This window comes from Primulina huaijiensis, chromosome 4, assembly GCF_012295235.1.
Source record: "Primulina huaijiensis isolate GDHJ02 chromosome 4, ASM1229523v2, whole genome shotgun sequence".
Classification (NCBI taxonomy): Eukaryota; Viridiplantae; Streptophyta; class Magnoliopsida; order Lamiales; family Gesneriaceae; genus Primulina; species Primulina huaijiensis.
In genome coordinates this window covers 11,442,369-11,462,097 of record NC_133309.1, presented here as the reverse complement: position 1 = coordinate 11,462,097, position 19,729 = coordinate 11,442,369, and the positions used below count along the sequence as shown (strand labels likewise).

The 19,729-nt window shown below is 39.1% G+C and overlaps 1 protein-coding gene across 1 annotated transcript; it reads left to right on the top strand.

The window, feature by feature from the left end:
- Positions 1–14,030: 14,030 nt before the first annotated feature.
- Positions 14,031–14,615, top strand: LOC140974892 (uncharacterized). Its single transcript, XM_073438383.1, has 2 exons — positions 14,031–14,255; positions 14,418–14,615. The coding sequence occupies exons 1-2, from the start codon at positions 14,031–14,033 to the stop codon at positions 14,613–14,615; spliced, it is 423 nt and encodes a 140-aa protein (XP_073294484.1).
- Positions 14,616–19,729: the final 5,114 nt, after the last annotated feature.

Here is a 19,729-nt window from a genome sequence, read left to right as displayed (position 1 = left end):
TGATATTCTCCCATTTCACTCGGGATAGGGAGTGGCTAAAGCATCCCTGTTGGCCTTTGATGCTCTGACTTCACCTGCTGACAAGTGAGACATTCAGACACAAATCAATGGATGTCTCTCTTCATACCTGGCCACCAATACAAAATCTGCAAATCTTTGTACATCTTGGTACCTCCTGGATGAATAGAATACGGAGATGCATGTGCCTCTGTCAGAATATCCTCTCTGATCGAATCAAAACTAGGCACCCACATTCTACCTCTGAATCTCACAATACCATTGGACACTGAGTAGAGTACACACCCTTGGCTTCATGCTTCAGTGTTCATTTTTGTAACTGCTCATCTGAAGACTTACCTCGACGAATTCGGTCTAACAAGGAAGATTGGACTGTCAGATTAGACAGCTTAGGAGTTCTGCTCTTATGATAAACCTCTAGGCCAAATCTCAGAATCTTAGATTGAAGATGTCTCTGCACTGACAACTGTGCTACGACTGCAACCTTTCGGCTCAAGGCAAATGCCACAACATTAGCTTTCCCTGGATGGTAGCTAATTTCGCAATCATAGTCTTTCACCAATTCCAACCACCGTCTCTGTCTCATATTCAGTTCTTTCTGCATGAAGAAATACTTGAGGCTCTTTTGATCAGTAAATATATGACATTTCTCGCCGCACAAGTAGTGTCTCCAAATCTTCAAAGCAAAGACAACAGCTGCTAACTCAAGATCATGAGTTGGGTAGTTTTTCTCATGCACATTCAACTGCCTGGAAGCATAAGCTATAACCCGACCATGCTGTATCAACACTGCACCTAACCCGAGCTTAGATGCATCGGTGTATAACACGAAATCTCCCTGCCCTGATGGCATGGCTAACACAGGTGCTGAAATAAGAACTCGCTTCAAAGTATCAAAGCTCTTTTGACATTCATGGCTCCATATGAATTTGGCATTCTTCTTTGTCAATGAAGTGAGTGGCACTGCTATCGAATAAAACCCTTCAATAAATTTCCCGTAGTAACCTGCTAGGTCTAGGAAACTACGAATCTCAGACGTATTCTTCGGCTCAACCAATTACTTGACTGCTGCTACCTTAGCTGGATCCACCTCAATGCCATTGTTAGATATTATATGGCCCAAAAACGCTACCTTCTCCAACCAAAATTCACACTTACTGAATTTCACAAATAACTTGCGACTCTTCAATATCTGTAAGACTATACCCAAGTGCTGACTATGCTCCTGATGGCTCTTCGAGTAAATGAGAATGTTGTCAATGAAAACTATGACGAACTGATCTAGGTAGGGCTGGAATACTCGGTTCATCAAGTCCATAAAAATTTTGGGAGCATTCATCAGTCCGAATGGCATCACTAAGAACTCGTAAGGCCCATATCTGGTTCTGAAGGCTGTCTTGTGAACATCTGCATCTTTTACCTTCAGCTGATGATATCTTGATCGAATATCTATCTTAAAGAACATTGTTGCTTCCTGCAACTGATCAAACAAGTCCTCGATCCTTGGAAATGGGTATTTTTTCTCTATCGTTACCTTGTTCAGTTTTCAGTAATCGATACACAACCTCATGCTCCCATCCTTCTTCTTTACGAAGAGTACTGGTGTGCCCCATGGTGAGAAATTAGGGCGGATGAATTCTTTGTCTAGGAGCTCCTGAATCTGCTGCTTGAGCTCTAACATCTCAGCTGGAGCTAAACGGTATGGTGCCTTCGAGATTGGCACAGTGCCTGGCATAAGACCAATGGCGAACTCCACCTCTCTCTCTGATGGAAGGCCTGTGACGTCATCTGGAAAGACGTTAGGAAATTCTCTGACTATTGGTACCTCATATATAGACGGAGAGGGTACGTCAGGTGCGGAAATAATGTTGGGCAAGAAAGCATGACACCCTTTGTGAATGAGTCTCCGTGCCTGCATGCAAGAGATCATGCGAGGGAAACTCCTCCATCTAGCTGGTTCAAAGAGAAACTGCTCCATACCCAAAGGTCTTACTAGCTCTGACCTTTTCTGAAAATCAATAAGAACTCTGTTCTTTGTCAGCCAGTCCATTCCCAGAATGATATCAAACTCTAGCATCGGCAACACAATCAAATCGACGTACAATAGGTGGCCCTGAAGTTCCAGATCAATGTCTTTGACCACACTAGTAGCTGACAATTCTTCCTCTGATGGGACTGTCAATTAATAGCTCACGTCGAATCCAATAGATTTGACGTCCAAGTGACTAGCAAACGTCTCCGAAATAAAGGAGTGAGTGGCCCCTAAATCTATCAAAGCCTTCGTGTCGACTCTCTTTATGAAAATATTTCTTGAGAGACGTCAGCACAACACAAAAATTATCTCCAAAAGTTTTAACCTTCACCTCAAGCATAGTAGACAATTTATATCCCAAGTCACCAAAGTAAATACTAGCACACTAATAAACCCAATTAAAATTCCAACACATGCATGACAAATAATACGGTGCTTAATTAAATAAGTTTACCCATCAATAGTGTCGTGTTTGGGTTCGTCTCCTGAGCATGCATGGCGAACACTCTCCCCTGGGTTGACTACCTCCACTAAGGCACTCCTTTAACATGTGATCATTAACTCCACATTTGAAACATTTGCCTGACCCATATAAACACTGCCACGGAAGCTGGCGGTGGCATTTCGGGCACACTGGGTACTTCGATTTCTGATGGGCTTGATGCTGTGGGACAGGACCCTTGCCTTTCGGTGGTCCCTGATGAGGCTTTTTCCCTGGCTGTCCCTTGTAAGGCCTCTTAAACTGAGGTCGCTGCTGCTGCTGTTCAGGTGCCTGATAGGGCCTCTTGCCCTGCCTGTCATTTTCAATGTCTCTCTGATCCTGCTCTGCTGCCAAAGCTCTAGACACGGTAACTGTGTAGGTAGTAGTACCAGCAAATCGAACGTCATGGCGCAAGACCGGCCGCAATCCATCCATAAAATGCCTCAGCTTCTCTCGGGTATCATTAGCTATTAGGGGCACAAAGTAACACCCCCTCTAAAACTTTCTCACAAACTCTGCTACGCTGCTGTCTCCCAGTCGCAGCGCCATGAACTCCCTGGTCAGTCTGGATCGTACTTCTTCGGTGATGTAATTGGAGTAGAAAACTTCTTTGAAATCGTTCCAAGTCAAAGTCTGCAGGTTAACTGATACTGACGCACTTTCCCACCAAAGCCTGGCGTCACCTGCCAGATGGATAGTGGCACATCTAACCCGGTCTACATCATGCAGCTTCATAAAGTAAAAAATTACCTCGATTGATTTAATCCATCCCTTAGCTACTATCGGGTCAGTAGTTCCCGAAAACTCCTTCGGATCCATCCTCCGAAATCTTTCATACACAGCTTCAGGTCGGGGCCTTGCGTCAGCTGCAGCCTGGTTCCCCGCAAACTGCGCGAAGAACTGCGTCATACCTGCAAGCATCTGCCCCTGCATATCCGGGGGTTGACGAGGAGGAGTGACCCTCTCTTCATCTCGTGCCTCTCGGTTCTCCTCCCTTGTTTCGCGGTTAACCATATGTGTAGGAGGCATATTGTTCCAAAATTTCCTCAACACGTAAACCCAACATGCATGAACATAATACTAATAGTATAAGATGCACGAAATTTGAATTTAAATATGCACATGCTGAAATCATGACTCAGTGCTTACTACATTACATAATTTAAAACCTTAAAACTTACAGACTTGTGGCGAGACTTCATGAGATTCTTGCAACTGGCAGTAGGCGTAACCCTTTACAAGAACTCCGCTCTGATACCAACTGTAACGAACCGCACTTTTGAACTATTTTAAAATTTGCGGAAAAATATAAATTTTCATAAATAAATCATGAACTTTCAAAATTCGATGAAACAAACTGTTCATCCCAAAATAGTTGCACAAAAGATCTTCAAGTAAAGTTTGCCAAAAATATTTGTGAGACCCCGAAAATAAAATAGCATTGATGGCATTTTTGTAAATAAGTTGATAAATATTCAATTTATTTTGATGGAATTTTTGTAAATAAGTTGAAAAATAATGAATTAATTTTAAGGGTAAAATGGTAATTAGTGACATATCTTGGTCATATGAAGTCCAAATGATTTGAAATTTGGACAAACGTAGAAAACTCAAAGATATAGAAGTTTCGTGTTTTGAGTTTTGGAAAATGTGATCGTTGGCTGGTCCAAAGTGATATACCGATGTTAAAATGTTAAATAGTATATATTATATTATATTATTTTATTAATATAATATAATATAATATAATATAATATTAAAAAAATAAAAAAATTTGATATATATGAAACTTACGTGAAAGAAGTTTCACGTTTGTTTCATTTCTCAAAAAGCAACAGAAAGGTGAGAGGAGTGGAATAGAGTGTTTTGAGATTTTCTTTTTGATCTTGCGACTTATCAAGTTATCCAATCAACGAACCGACTTCAGTTCTGAAATCGTTGACACGAGATCTTCGATTTGAGGTATAAATTTTATATTTTTGGTGATGTTTGAAATTCGTTGATTTTTGGAATAATTCCGATAAATTGCTAAATCATACAGAAATCGAAAATTGTTGAATAGTTAATGATTTTAACGAAGTAGAGAAGATTATAGTGAAGTTATTTTGAATATTTCTCAATTTATTATTGTGAGAATCCGGAAATTTTGATCCGAAGCAAATAATGTAAGAAATATAAATTTAAAATTTAGCTTAATCTAAGCTCAAAAACTTTCATTCTGACTATAGAAATTGAATATGAACTTAGATTTCAGCTAACTTAACTCGAGGAAATGGCTTCAAAGTTCGGAGATTAACTCAACATGAAGCTGAGCTGCGGATAACCTCATCCATTAAAGTATTGTCACTAGAAGAGTAAAACCCCAGCTCTAGGATTCGATCTTTCAGCTCGAAACAGCTCAACCAAGCTTGTCCTAACAAGACCAAAAAAGGAGCTAAAAGATGAGCCAAGGGATTGGACAAACTTATTATGCAAGAAACAACCTTTGAAATAACCAAAGAAGAAGCTAAAGGATGAGCTAAAGGTTAAGACACATTAATGATGCAAGAAATGACTCTATAGGAAACCAAGGTGACTCTTGAAGCTTGCATGGAATTTTGAACCACAATTAAGGCTAACCTTGGACTTGAAGAATGCATGAAACTTTGGAATGCAATAATGGCAAATCTAAGCCCTCAAGAAATCGGCCAAATGGGGTAGGAGGAAGCTCTCTCTTGCACCTATAAATAAGACACCAAGGTTGAGAGAAAAACACACCAAAAAGCTACAAAGTTTCGGCCCTCACCCTTTACCAAATCTCTAAATTTCGGCCCCTCCACCAAGTGCACTCACGGTCGAACTCAAGCAAGAAGAAAGAAGGGATTTTTGTGCAGGCCAGAGTAGCTATCTCGTGTCGAAGTGCTGCCCGACCGAAGACAGTGTTTGTTAGAGTTGTACCGAAGTGCTGCCGAAATTTCAAGAGAAAGCTTCGTACAAGAAATCGGTAAGTGGGCTTTTGTTACATATCTTTTTGTATTTTTAAACTTGATATACATAATATGACATACAAGTATGTGTGTCCTTATTTTCAAAAATTCCTATGTATTCTGTTTAAAATTTCGATCGATTATGTGTTTCTTCTATGCTTCGAATTCCTTTGATTCCGCTGTGTCCGTATGAAAACTCTAAAATCTGAAAATCTGAAAAGTTCTGTCTGTTATTTCTGAATTCTGTTTACACTGTTACAATTCAATTTGAAATGGGACGAGAATTGTGATTCTGTCTGGCCCCCAATGATGGGTATAAAACCATTTCTGTTTGGCCCCCAATGGTGGGTATAAAACCATTTCTTTCTATCCCCCATCGGTGGGTATAAAACCGAGTTCTGGCCTCACCCCTTAGAGGACTAACATATTGGGGACAATTTGACAATGGAAATGAGATGAGTAACAGTGTTATGTTTATTCTGAAATGATCTGAATTGTTTCTATTTGTTTGATAAGTTCCGTCTTTCTTTCGATTCGTTTCCGTCTTGTCAAATTAAGAATATTAAGTTTTGAAAGTATGTTAAAGAAAATTTTTAAAGAATTAAGTTCTATATGTATCTTTGGAATCGATCGACCCCCACTTGCTGATGGTTTCCCAAAACACTCACCCCTTACAAATTTCAGATAAAAATGAGGAACAACTGAATGAAGAGGAGCAAGAAGCGTTCTGGGGATGGTGATCGACAGACAAGTTTCCGGAATTTTAAACTTTATTTCCCTTTTGTTCAGTTTCCGTAATTGCAACTCTGATGTAATTTTTATTTCTATTATCATTGTAAAGACAATGTTTAAATTATGAAAAGACTGGTTTTTGGCATTTTGATACGAGACTTAATTGTTTTCAAGTATTTGTTAAACAATGCCGGATGTCACCGACGCTTCAGACACGGGGCGTGACATTTAAGTTGTATCAGAGCCGCCAGGTTCATAATCACTCTGGGATTTTGACAGACAAAATTTGGCGAAGTAAAATTTTGGCAAAAGCCTAGTTTATCCCAATCTGAATCCAACTTTCATTTGTTCCCTTAATTTTTGAACAACTTAAAAAATCTATCCCTTCGATCGTTTTGCAACTCTTAATATCAAAAATTTTCCATGACAATTTTATTTCTATTATTTGTGCCTTTCTATCCTTTATACGATTCTGATACTTTACCTCGATCTTTATCCTAGGAAATGGCTGCTCCACGTACGCGCGCACAGGCTGCCCTTCGTATGCGTCAGCTTACCATCGATCATCAAGCTAGGGAGATAGCGACCTTGAAAGCGCAACTGGCCAAGGAAAGATTGGAGAAGCAGGAGCTTGGTGAGATTAGACACATACTTGAGACTAACGTGCAGTGCTTGACTCATCACTTGGACTTGGCTGAGAGCCAACTTCTACAAATACCGACTGATTCGGCTAACATTGCGCGCTTAGCTTCACTAAACAAGGATCTGCTGGAAAGAGTTGAGACAGAGAGAGAGCGCGTTACTCAGGCTTGTCAGCGTCAGGAAGATTTCAACGCCAAGCAAGAGCGGTACATCTCAAAGCTCCACGGCACTATGGACAGACTCCAAGATCAGAACAACTATTTGCACCTAGTAATAGAAAACATGAAGGAAGAGGAAGAAGCACGGATGGAGGTAGTCGATGACGATAGTGACAGCGACAGCGACGAAGGAGAGATGATAGACTAGATTAATATCAAGATTATAATAAAAATATTTGGATTGTAATGAAATTATGATTAAGAAAATATTATGTAATGAATTATTTTTAAATGAAACTTTCTATTATCTTATTGCATATTTAAAAAAAAAAAAAAATTGGTTGAGTATACTATCAATAAAATTGTGTTTTTATCTTTATAGGAAAACAAACATGGATCTTCAAAGCATAATAAATGAGCTTCAAAAACAACTTCAGGAAAAGGAGACAGAAATTAAGACACTGAAAGAAAAAAATGAAAAACTTGAGAGAGACAACTACCAGCTGGATGGGAATAACGTATGCATGATGGAGGATCTTCGTGAAGCCAGAGAGGAAGAAAAGAAACTACGCGAGGACATTAGACGTTATGCTGCCTATCATCTAGAGTCGGAGCGTCGACACGAGATCACCAAGCAAGAGTTAACCAAAGCTCAGGATAGGATTCTTACACTCCAAATCCGGGATGACAGCCTTCTCAAAACACAACGCTGTCTTGAAGAACGGATCGAAGAACAAGAAATTGATGAAAAAGTAAGCCAATCAACAATACAGGAACTTCAGGAGCAAGTAAACAACCTTGACCACCACAACACATAGTTGCAAAATCATATTGATCAGCTGAAGAATAACCTGATCAATATGGAGGAACTCTTGGAAGAACTCGAAGCTAACCAAGAAGAAAATCCTATTGTAGAAGAGGAGATTAATGAGGCAGTAGGAGACGGTGAAGTCATAGACGAGTAGAGAGAGAGCTCTAGATTAGACATCGATTGTGTCTAGAATTATTTGATTAATCGATTGCTTTGAAACTTTTGATTGTATGAATTTCAAGATTTAATGAAATTGTTTAAATTTTACATTATGGAAAATAAATTAATAAAATATATGTTTATAGGAAATGGCAGGCAGACCACCCCGAAACAACCGTAACCCTCGTGACGCCAACCAAAATGAAAATCTACAACCACCACAGAGAGTGAATCTCAGTCAAGAAGATATGATAACAATAGCTACCATTGTAGCCGCTACATTGCAGGGAATCGTGAATCCCCTTGCCAACGCCATACAGCCACCACCTGAACCACAACCCCGTGGAATTAAATACCATTATGAATCTCTTAGGAGGAATCGAGTCCCGATTTTTTATGGGAACCCGGATCCAGAAAGCAGCCGTAATTGGCTTAAGAATGTCGAATCACAATTACACTTACTGGAAGTGCCTGAAGAATTGAGGGTGGAGGTCGTGACACCATTTTTGGAGGACCAAGCAAGGAAATGGTGGGAGACTGTGTCACCATCTCTAGCTGAAGTGGAAGAGATCACATGGCAGATTTTCAAGAGAGAGTTTTTGAAACAATACTACCCAGCTGAATTTCGTCTGCAGAAGTTGAGCGAATTCAAAAACTTCAAATAGGCTCCGGGCATGACAGTGGTGGAATACAATTCACGATTCAATGATCTGGGAACCTATGTCCCAACGATCACGTCTGATGAAACGCTAAAAATGCATCTTTTAAAAAGGGACTCAACAGCCGTATTCAGTCAGCTTTTGCAGTATTCAAGCCAAACAGTTTTGTGGATTTGATGGGCGCTGCAATGAGCGCAAAAACGGATATCAAACACCGCGAGGAAGAAAACAAGAACAAAAGACCGATGGTTAACCAATCTGCTAAAAATGGTCCCAAGTTTAAGAAGACAAATTACTCAGGTGAGCCTTTCAAAGGAAGCTCTGGCAATACTGGAAATAGGGAAGGGAAGTGGTGCGACACCTGTAAACAGTATCATATCGTAGAATGCTATCGGAAGACAGGTGCATGTTTCAAGTGTGGACAGGTGGGTCATCAAATTAAAGAATGTCTGGAGAATAAAAGAAAAGGGACGAGACCCAACAAACCAAACGCAAACAAGACGAATGCACGAGTGTATGCAATAACCCAGGAGGAAGCTGATAACACCAACGAAGTGGTGGCAGGTACTAGCTTACTCAATGAAATGCCTGCATATGCCTTGTTTGATTGTGGTGCTACGCACTCGTTTGTGTCTAGAAGATTTGCTAAAAAGCTTAAACTTGAACATGACACTCTTAGTGAACCATTAAGAGTGGCAACACAGGCAAATAAAATAATTGAGACACATAAGGTGTATCGTAACTGTAAAATTGGTATCAGTAAACAAACTTTCGAAGTGGAATTGATTCAACTCAATGTGGTTGAGTTTGACATCATTCTTGGAATGGACTGGTTGGCTAAAAACCATGCCATAGTAGACTGTCAAAAGAAAGAAATTAGACTTCAGACTCCGACCAAAGAGGAAGTCGTATATCACGGAAAATCCAAAGAAAGAAAATCTCTGCTATCTGCCTCACAAGCCTAGAAGGCCATTAGAGGAGGAGAAGAAATCTATCTGGCAATGATCAATGAGATTAAAGAAGAAGAAATCCCAAAGTTGGAAGATATTCCAATTGTTCAAGAATTTCCAGACGTTTTTCCCGAAGAACTACCGTGTGAGATACCCGATAGGGAAGTAGAATTTGAAATCAACTTGGTCCCTGGTGCTGCATGTTAGAGTAGGTGCACGTCGAGCCAAGTGTTGGTCGAGTGTTCACAATGAAACTCTATGTATAAGCAATCTTTATTTTAATAATATTTGAAATTATTGTTTTGGCACATCTTTATCTATATACCCATGCTAGTTGCATAGATAAAGCCCTTGAATATACAAATAGTAGAAAGAATATGAGATGCTCATATGATGAGTATCATGAAACTCATATTTGGAATACTGTATATTCTAAACGGTTCCTAGTCGATTCAGCCGCCGCTAAGAAGGATATAGGCCGCTCGAGCTTGAGACTAGTATCTGCGATGTGAGTACCATGTTTCATTGGTAGGGGACATTGTGATGTCCGAGCATGCAGATAGGTGCTCCTGGTAGAGTGCACTGAACAACCCTCCATTAAAGGACTTTCCAAGTGGTTCTCACTTATCGAGTGGAAAAGTCCTAGTTTATGGTTGTACACCATTAGTCCTTATGACCCGGGACAACATTGAGACTCTATGTGCTAGAATTACACTTTGACTTGTTTACCGACTCTCATGGGGTCATCAGGTGGCAAGGTTGGGTGTTCTGTCGAAACATATAGGAGTCGATGCATTGTAGTCGGGGATTCACCGCTTACCTACGGGTATGGATATCCTATGTGTTTTTCATGTATATGTAGTTTGAAATCTCTGATCAGAGTATGGTGGTAATTATGAAAGGGGTTTCATAGATTACACCATCGATGCAACTACGACATGACACATAGTATCGATTCATTGACAACTCTCGATATACCAATGGTTGTCGAATCGGTCGGGATATATGAGTTGAAGGGACCGTACTGTACGCTAACCATAATTGAATGGTTCTTGCAGGCACTATCATTTGATACCTAGGGAATCATGTAAGCGATGCTGCTAGGCGTTTAACATGATTGGTTGGGTACTATCAGACTTGAGTTCTGACGTTCTTATTATCAAGGAGTTGATAAATAAGAATGGAGCAATTGGGGTATGCTCATATAAGGACATGTTTAGTCCGAATCACATGGAGATGTGAACCCACGGCTAGTTGTATCAATGAACCATTGAGGGCCACACAAGTACTAGCTTTCTAGATCCCGTTGAGAAGTAAAATAGTTCAATGTGTTGAACGGCTTATAAAGGAGTTTATAAGCGTAAGGAAAATTAGAAGTATGACTTCTATAAAGGAGAAAATAGTTCAATGTGTTGAACGGCTTATAAATGAGTTTATAGGCGTAAGGAAAAATAGAAGTATGACTTCTATGAGAGAAATGTAATTTTAATTTATGAATGTGTTCTTAAATTAAAAGTTGGTTAAATAAATAATGTATTTGAAAATTGTGATTTTCATAAACATTATTATGGACTAAATTAAATTAATTCAAGTGTTGAATTAATTAAACACTAGTGGACCTAGTAGAGTCGAAATAATTAAATTAATTCAAGTGTTGAATTAATTAAATCATATTGAGTCTTGTAGAGCTCAATTTAAATAATTATTTAACTAGTGGGACTTGAATTCAAGTAATGTTTAATTAGTCTCAAATATGTTTGAGATAATTAAAAATAAGTCCATGGATTTTTAATTGTTGAAAATCAAATAAAACTTGCATGCATGGGAGGTGAAAGGTTGGGAGACAACTTTTTGTATAACCAAGACTTGGCATGCAACTTTTTTTACTTTAACTTTTCCCACAACCAAAAAAATGTCTGTCCTTCTCTCCTAGCATGAATAGTGGCCGAAAATACTATTCATTCTCTCCATTTTTTTGTTCTTCAATGGTTGGAGAAAACACTCACTTCTCAAAGAAAAATCCTCATATTTTTCTAGTGCAAAATATGAGGGGATCTACCTAGTTGGTGGTGGGCTTTAATTTAGAGCAAGGAGTGCTCTTTGGAAGCTTGTAGAAGTTCTTGCCATACCAGAGCTAAGGTGTTTACACCTTAGTTGAAGCCATCATCAACCTCAAGAGGTTCATAGGTATTTTTCTAAACACACTATGTATAGTTTGTGTTTTTTTTGTATTTGCTACACCAAGATATGGAGGTGGCCGAAATTTTTACATAAAAATTTGATTTTTAAACTTCCGTTGCGCTTCCGGTCACCGTAACCGATCCCCTTTCACTGCACACATATCAAAGGAACCATACCGAATGGCTCCAGCAGAATTAAAGGAGTTAAAGGAACAACTTCAGGAATTACTAGACAAGGAACAGATTCGCCCCATTGCATCCCTGTGGGGAGCACCAGTGCTGTTCGTAAAGAAAAAGGACGGAAGCATGAGGTTATGCATTGACTACCGAGAATTAAATAAGATAACTATAAAGAATAAGTATCCACTTCCGAGAATAGACGACCTTTTTGATCAATCAAAAGGAGCCAAAGTCTTCTCAAAACTCGATCTGAGATCTGGTTATCATGAATTAAAGGTCAAAGCAGAAGATATCCCTAAACCTGCGTTAAGAACAAGATCTGGACATTACGAATTCACAGTAATGCCTTTTGGCCTAACAAATGCTCCTGCAGCATTCATGGACTTGATGAATCGAGTGTTCAAACCGTACCTCGACAGGTTTGTGGTTGTGTTTATTGATGATATCTTGGTATACTCACCAAGAGAGGAAGAACACCGAGAACATTTACGTCTCACGTTGCAAACGCTGAGAGAGAAGGAACTATATGCCAAATTCAAGAAGTGTGAATTTTGGTTAAAAAATGTGGCGTTCCTAGGACATATAATTTCTGAATTTGGGGTGTCAGTAGACCCAAAGAAGGTAGAGGCAATTAAGGATTGACCACAACCAAGGACAGTAACTGAAGTAAGGAGTTTTCTTGGTTTAGCGGGCTATTATAGGAAGTTCGTGGAATGATTTTCGTCAATTGCCATTCCTTTTACTAAACGTACTCAGAAGAACTCAAAGTTCATTTGGAATGAAGCATGTGAGAAGAGTTTTGAAACCCTGAAAACAAAACTCGCAACTACACCAGTATTAATCCTCCCTGAAGAAGGCAAGGACTTCATAGTATGTAGTGACGCTTCAAAATGAGGATTAGGGTGTGTACTTATGCAAGAGGGTCAGGTAATTGCTTATGCCTCACGGCAACTAAAACCATATGAGCAGAATTACCCGACTCATGACTTGGAGTTAGCCGTAGTGGTATTTGCGCTTAAAATCTTGAGGCACTACCTTTATGGAGTAAACTGTGAAGTTTTTACTGACCACCAGAGCCTCAAGTACATTTTCACCCAAAAAGAATTAAATATGAGGCAAAGAAGGTGGATGGAACTTCTAAAATATTATGATTTGGTAATCAATTATCATCCGGGTAAGGCGAATAAGGTGGCAGATGCTTTACGCCGAAGAAACTTTGGAAAAGTAAGCTTATCTTCACTATCAGCACAATCAGGACTCCGAGAAACCATCAAATTGAAGCAGAGCCAACACCTCCATCCTTAAAATTAAAGAACAGATCCAAGGAGGAAAACTTCCAGAATCTCAAATTGATGAGAATGGTATCCTTTGGATGAGAGGGCGATTGTATGTGCCCAAGGTCGATGGGATTCGAGAAGAAGTAATGACCGAGGCACATAAATCGAGATTTTCAGTACATCCAGGAAGCACCAAAATGTACAGAGACCTGAAGAACAACTACGGTTGGAATGGAATGAAGAAAGACGTAGCCGTCTTTGTTTCCAAATGCCTAACCTATCAACAAGTCAAGGCAGACCATCAAAGGCCTGGAGGACTTTTACAGCCATTGGAAATACCGAAATGGAAGTGGGATAACATATCTATGGACTTTGTAGTCGGACTACCAAGATCAAGGCAAGGTCACGATGGGATCTGGGTAATCATTGACAGATTGACCAAGTCTGGACATTTCTTGCCAGTGCGGATGAATTACAACTTGGACAAGTTAGCTACATTATATATGGACAAAATAGTGAGACTACACGGAGTCCCAGTAAGTATACTGTCTGACAGAGACCCAAGATTTGTATCAAGATTTTGGAAAAGCTTTCAGAAGGCCCTGGGAACCAAAGTAACTCTAAGTATGGCTTATCACCCGCAAACTGATGGCCAAACTGAGAGAACAATTCAAACCCTCGAGGACATGCTGAGGGCATGTGCTCTGTATTTTCCTGGAAACTGGAGTGAACAGTTACCCCTGATAGAATTAGCCTATAACAACAGCTATCACAGTAGCATCGAGATGGCTCCGTATGAGGCTCTGTATGGCCAAAAGTGTAGATCGCCTCTATATCGGGACGAAGTCGGAGAAAAAGCTGTTACCGGACCAGAACTTGTACAAATTACCGTTGACAAAGTAGCCATAATCAAGGAAACACTCAAGACAGCCCAAGATAGACAAAAGAGTTGGGCAGATTTGAAGAGAAGACCATTGGAATTGAAGATCGGTGAAAAGGCTTATGTCAAGGTCTCTCCCATGAAAGGAGTGGTTCGGTTCAGTAAATCCGGAAAGTTAAACCCGAGATATGTGGGACCGTTCGAAATAATGGAAAAGGTGGGAACCTTAGCCTACCGTCTTGCCTTGCCGCCTGATATGTCCAGGATTCACAATGTTTTCCACATCTCACAGCTGAGGAAATATGTTCCCGATCCGAGTCATGTTCTTAAAATTACACCACTGATGATTGAAGGAAATCTCAATGAAGGACTCAAATACGAAGAAGTCCCTATCCGAATAGTGGACACAAAAGACCAATTGTTGAGGCACCGGACAATCCCATACGTCAAAGTGCAGTGTTCAAATCATACCGAAAGGGAGGCAACTTAGGAAATCGAAGAGAAAATGCGTTCACAATACCCTCATTTATTCAAAAGCTCGAACTGATCCAAGTTTCGAGGACGAAACTTTCAATAAGGAGGGAGGGATGTGATAACCCAGAAATTTTTATCCGAAGCAAATAATATAAGAAATATAAACTTAAAATTTAGCTTAATCTAAGCTCAAAAACTTTCATTCTGACTATATAACTCAACATGAAGCCGAGCTGCGGATAACCTCATCCATTGAAGTATTGTCATTAGAAGAGTAAAACCCCAGCTCAAGGACTCGATCTTTCAGCTCGAAACAGCTAAACCAAGCTTGTCCTAACAAGACCAAAAAGGGATCTAAAAGATGAGCCAAGGGATTGGACAAACTTATTATGCAAGAAACAACCTTTGAAATAACCAAGGAAGAAGCTAAAGGTTAAGGCACATTAATGATGCAAGAAATGACTCTATAGGAAACCAAGGTGACTCTTGATGCTTGCATGGAATTTTGAACCACAATTAAGGCTAACCTTGGACTTGAAGAATGCATGAAACTTTGGAATGCAATAATGGCAAATCTTAGACCTCAAGAAATCGGCCAAATGGGGTAGGAGGAAGGTCTCTCTTGCACCTATAAATAAGACATCAAGGTTGAGAGAAAAACACACCAAAAAGCTACAAAAGTTTCGGCCCTCACCCTCCACCAAATCTCCAAATTTCGGCCCCTCCACCAAGTGCACTCACGGTCGAACTCAAGCAAGAAGAAAGAAGGGATTTTTGTGCAGGCCAGAGTAGCTATCTCGTGTCGAAATGCTGCCTGACCGAAGACAGTGTTTGTTAGAGTTGTACCGAAGTGCTGCCGAAATTTCAAGAGAAAGCTTCGTACAAGAAATCGGTAAGTGGGCTTTTGTTACATATCTTTTTATATTTTTAAACTTGATATACATAATATGACATACAAGTATGTGTGTCCTTATTTTAAAAAATTGCTATGTATTCTGTTTAAAATTTCGATCGATTATGTGTTTCTTCTATGCTTCGAATTCCTTTGATTCCGCGGTGTCCGTATGGAAACTCTGAAATCTGAAAATCTGAAAAGTTTTGTCTGTTACTTTTGAATTCTGTTTCCACTGTTACAATTCAATTTGAAATGGGACGGGAATTGTGATTCTGTCTGGCCCCCAATGGTGGGTATAAAACCATTTCTGTTTGGCCCCCAATGGTGGGTATAAAAGCATTTCTGTCTGGCCCCCACCGGTGGGTATAAAACTGAGTTCTGGCCTCACCCCTTAGAAGACTAACATATTGGGGACAATTTGACCATGGAAATGAGATGAGTAACAGTGTTATTTTTGTTCTGAAATGATCTGAATTGTTTCTGTTTGTTTGATAAGTTCCGTCTTTCTTTCGATTCGTTTCCGTCTTGTCAAATTAAGAATATTAAGTTTTGAAAGTATGTTAAAGAAAATTTTTTAAGAATTAAGTTCTATATGTATCTTTGGAATCGATCAACCCCCACTTGCTGAGTGTTTCCCAAAACACTCACCCCTTACAAATTTCCGATAAAAATGAGGAACAACTGAATGAAGAGGAGCAGGAAGCGTTCTGGGGATGGTGATCGACAGACAAGTTTCCGGAATTTTAAACTTTATTTCCCTTTTGTTCAGTTTCCGCAATTACAACTCTGATGTAATTTTTATTTCTATTGTCATTGTAAAGACAATGTTTAAATTATGAAAAGACTGGTTTTTGGCATTTTGATACGAGGCTTAATTGTTTTCAAATATTTGTTAAACAATGCCGGATGTCACCGATGCTTCGGACACGGGGCATGAAAATTATAATTAGGGAATTTTAATCGTTGGATTGAGATTGAAGAATTATTTGTCAGTTGTTATTAATTTTGATCATATATGTGGTAGAATAGCTGACAAGAAACTAAGTTTTGAAGTCGAAATTGAATTATGTTATGATTTCAAATCGATATGAAATTTCAATGTTCAAAAGATATTTGAAACTTATATTGTTGATTTTGAATGATGTTATCGATTGAAGTGAATATGTGATTGATGTAGATAGAGTTTCTATACTGAAATCGTAAAGCTACATCGACTGGAAACGAAGAATTGAGGTATGTTGCGACCGGATAACATACGACAGTTATCTGTATTATATGATATATGTTTGATTGATTGGTTGAGATTACATGTCTATATACCTTATTTGTTGAGTAAATGTGGCATACATGACATGCACGTTGAGCTATGATTTTTGGATACCCTGATATGATTTGATTTGATTATGGGGTTTGTGAACACGATGCTATGTTTTGTATTACATGACCCTTAAAGCATAGTCATTGTGGCTCTGATGATTGATTGAGATTTGGGATTTGATGACGCTTTGTCGACGTTATCATATGAGTATCCCTGATTGAGGCCGGTGTGCCAGCTCGAGCATTGATTTGATAGCGATTCGATTGATTCTGACATGTGCTCAGTGGATGAGCATTTGACCTGATACCACAACGACATACATGCATTGCATATCATATATCATTGTTTAGATATCTGTGGTATATATTGTGGTTGCTTCAGACTGAGCTTTGCTCACCTTAGATGGGGCTGTTGTTGTCTTTGCATGTGGAAAATGACAAGTACTTCAGGATATCAGGAGGACGGAGAGGGTGCTTCTGGAGGGAGTCATAGTTTGAGCTGAGGTTTATGTTTTCCCAGTATATATATGTATCTATATACCGAGGCATGTCTCGAGGATATGATTTATTGTTTGAGTTGTTTTGATTATGTGTGGACATATTTTATGATGAGAAATGAAATACTATTTTTAGTATTCAAATAACATATTTTGGGCTAATTGTAAATAAAATTTAAACTCGTTTTCCGCTGTAATTAATTGAACATACATAGACTTCATCATTTTGCGTAGAGGCATGTTTTAAAGCAAGTGACTCATACATAAATGCGCTTGATCAGACTAAACCATAGTACTGGGCTGATAGGGAAGATCCACTGCCACATACATGAGATCCCCGTTCATAGTTTAACGGGCGGATTGGTCCCTGGTCACACTTTACCGCTTTCCAATCCTGATCTAAACCCGTTCATAATTTAACGGGGTGGATTGGTCCCTGGTCATACTTACTGCTTTCCAATCCCATACATAAATTTGGTCACAAGACATTTAGCATACCTCAAAAACTTAAAAGTATTTTTTTGCACGTCGAACATACTTGGTGTTGAGGGATTCGTTGGATTTCGCTTGGGGACCACTGTTGCACATACTAAAAGGAGTTCAAACACTTATTTTCCATAACATAGACGTAGGTAGCTCGCTCTCACCATCGAATTCCATAAATATCTTATGACATTCTAAATCACTCGGGACTGGATCTCGTTTAATCCTCGTATTAAACCATGGCATAGAACCCCAAAAAAATCTCAAAGGGAAGCCTAAACAATTCCCAAAAAGGAGGTACACGGACCCCGTGCCCAGGTCTGGCTCTGGGTCCGTGTAGGCTCTGGAAAGACAAACCGAAAAGAAGGAAGGACACAGACCCCGTGCTAAGGTCCGTCTAGGGGTCCGTGTAGGCACTGGAAAATGGCACTTCGGAAGAAACAAGGGCACGGACCCCATGCCAGGGTCTGTGTAAGGGTCCGGCTAGCCTCGGATGAAATCAAACCTGCGGAAATTCTTATACTGTGCTTATTTCTCCCAACTCAAACGAATAGACTAAGAATCGATACCTCGAGACCCATCCTAGGATGCTAGGGTATTGACTCCAACCCGTGCCAACAATCCAAACAACCCCAACATCAACAATCCACAACAACACGACACAAATTCCAAAATTCCGCACCATTATCTTCCTACTACTTCTATTGTCTCCCAAGCCATCCCTGACTCAAAACGACACAACAAATGGTGCCTAAACACCTCCCACAACATTTATAAACTCAGTACTACTAGCCCGGCGATGCCCAACGAAGCCTGCAACTTATACACTTCAAGAATACATCAATAGCATATATTTTCAGAAAACGCATTTTGAGAAGTCCAAAGAAAACTATCATAACTTACACATTTCTTATCCAAATATTTCGAATTTACTGTCAAATGGAAGGTATCAAAAATTTCTACGTTTTATATGTTCAATGTTTTTCCAGAAAAGTGACTGAAAAATCGCAGTATTTAAAAGAACAGTAAATTTTGAGTTTTAGATCTAAAATCCTTTCAAAAATTGATCCAACAATTTTCTGCTCAAACTTTGCACATCACACATGTATTTTTACGCAAAATAAACAACACAATGCATAATATGACGAGATCGATGCATAAACGAAATAATATACATGCCTTTGATGTTTAAAATTCACGATACGGCGATACCGAAGCGGAAACGGTGCGAGGCTTGATCCGGAACGAACGTGGCACTATTTTATTGCAACGAAATTAAAGAAAAGTTGCTGGAAAAATCGAAGGAGAGGGGCGGCTGATGCAGGCTTGAAGAATCCTGGGTTTTTCTCTTTTAAAAATAAAATCTGAAACGTAATTATGTGTATGTGTTTAAACCATGTAAGTGTGGGTGTGTAGCGTGTGATAGTGTGTGTGTGCGTGAGTTTGATAGAATTTAGGGGAAATATTTTGCTTAATTAATTAATTAAAAATTTAATCCATACTAACTTTAACAAATCCCTTAATTAAAATAAAACACGCAAATGATAATTTTAAAATTATATAAATCATAAAATTGCTAAATAAATAATTTTGGCTTTAAAATGCTAAAAATTTAATAAATCATTCAAAATGTCCCATCATTAACTTAAAATAAAATACCACATTTTAAATTTATCAAACTCGTCGCCGATTTATTTTCCTCGATCTTGCATCGAATAATCGCTTGAAACATGAAACTCAAAAAACATTTTAACGTGAATCAATTAACATGAATAATTTAAAATAATGAGTTTTCATAAAACATGCATCACAAAAAATCATTTTAAAATTAAATAAATGATTGGAATTTACGTGCACTGATTTTGGGCTCTACATCAACTGCTTCTACGTCACCCATTCTAGCGCCTCAGGTAGGATCCACACGATTTTCAATCCGAG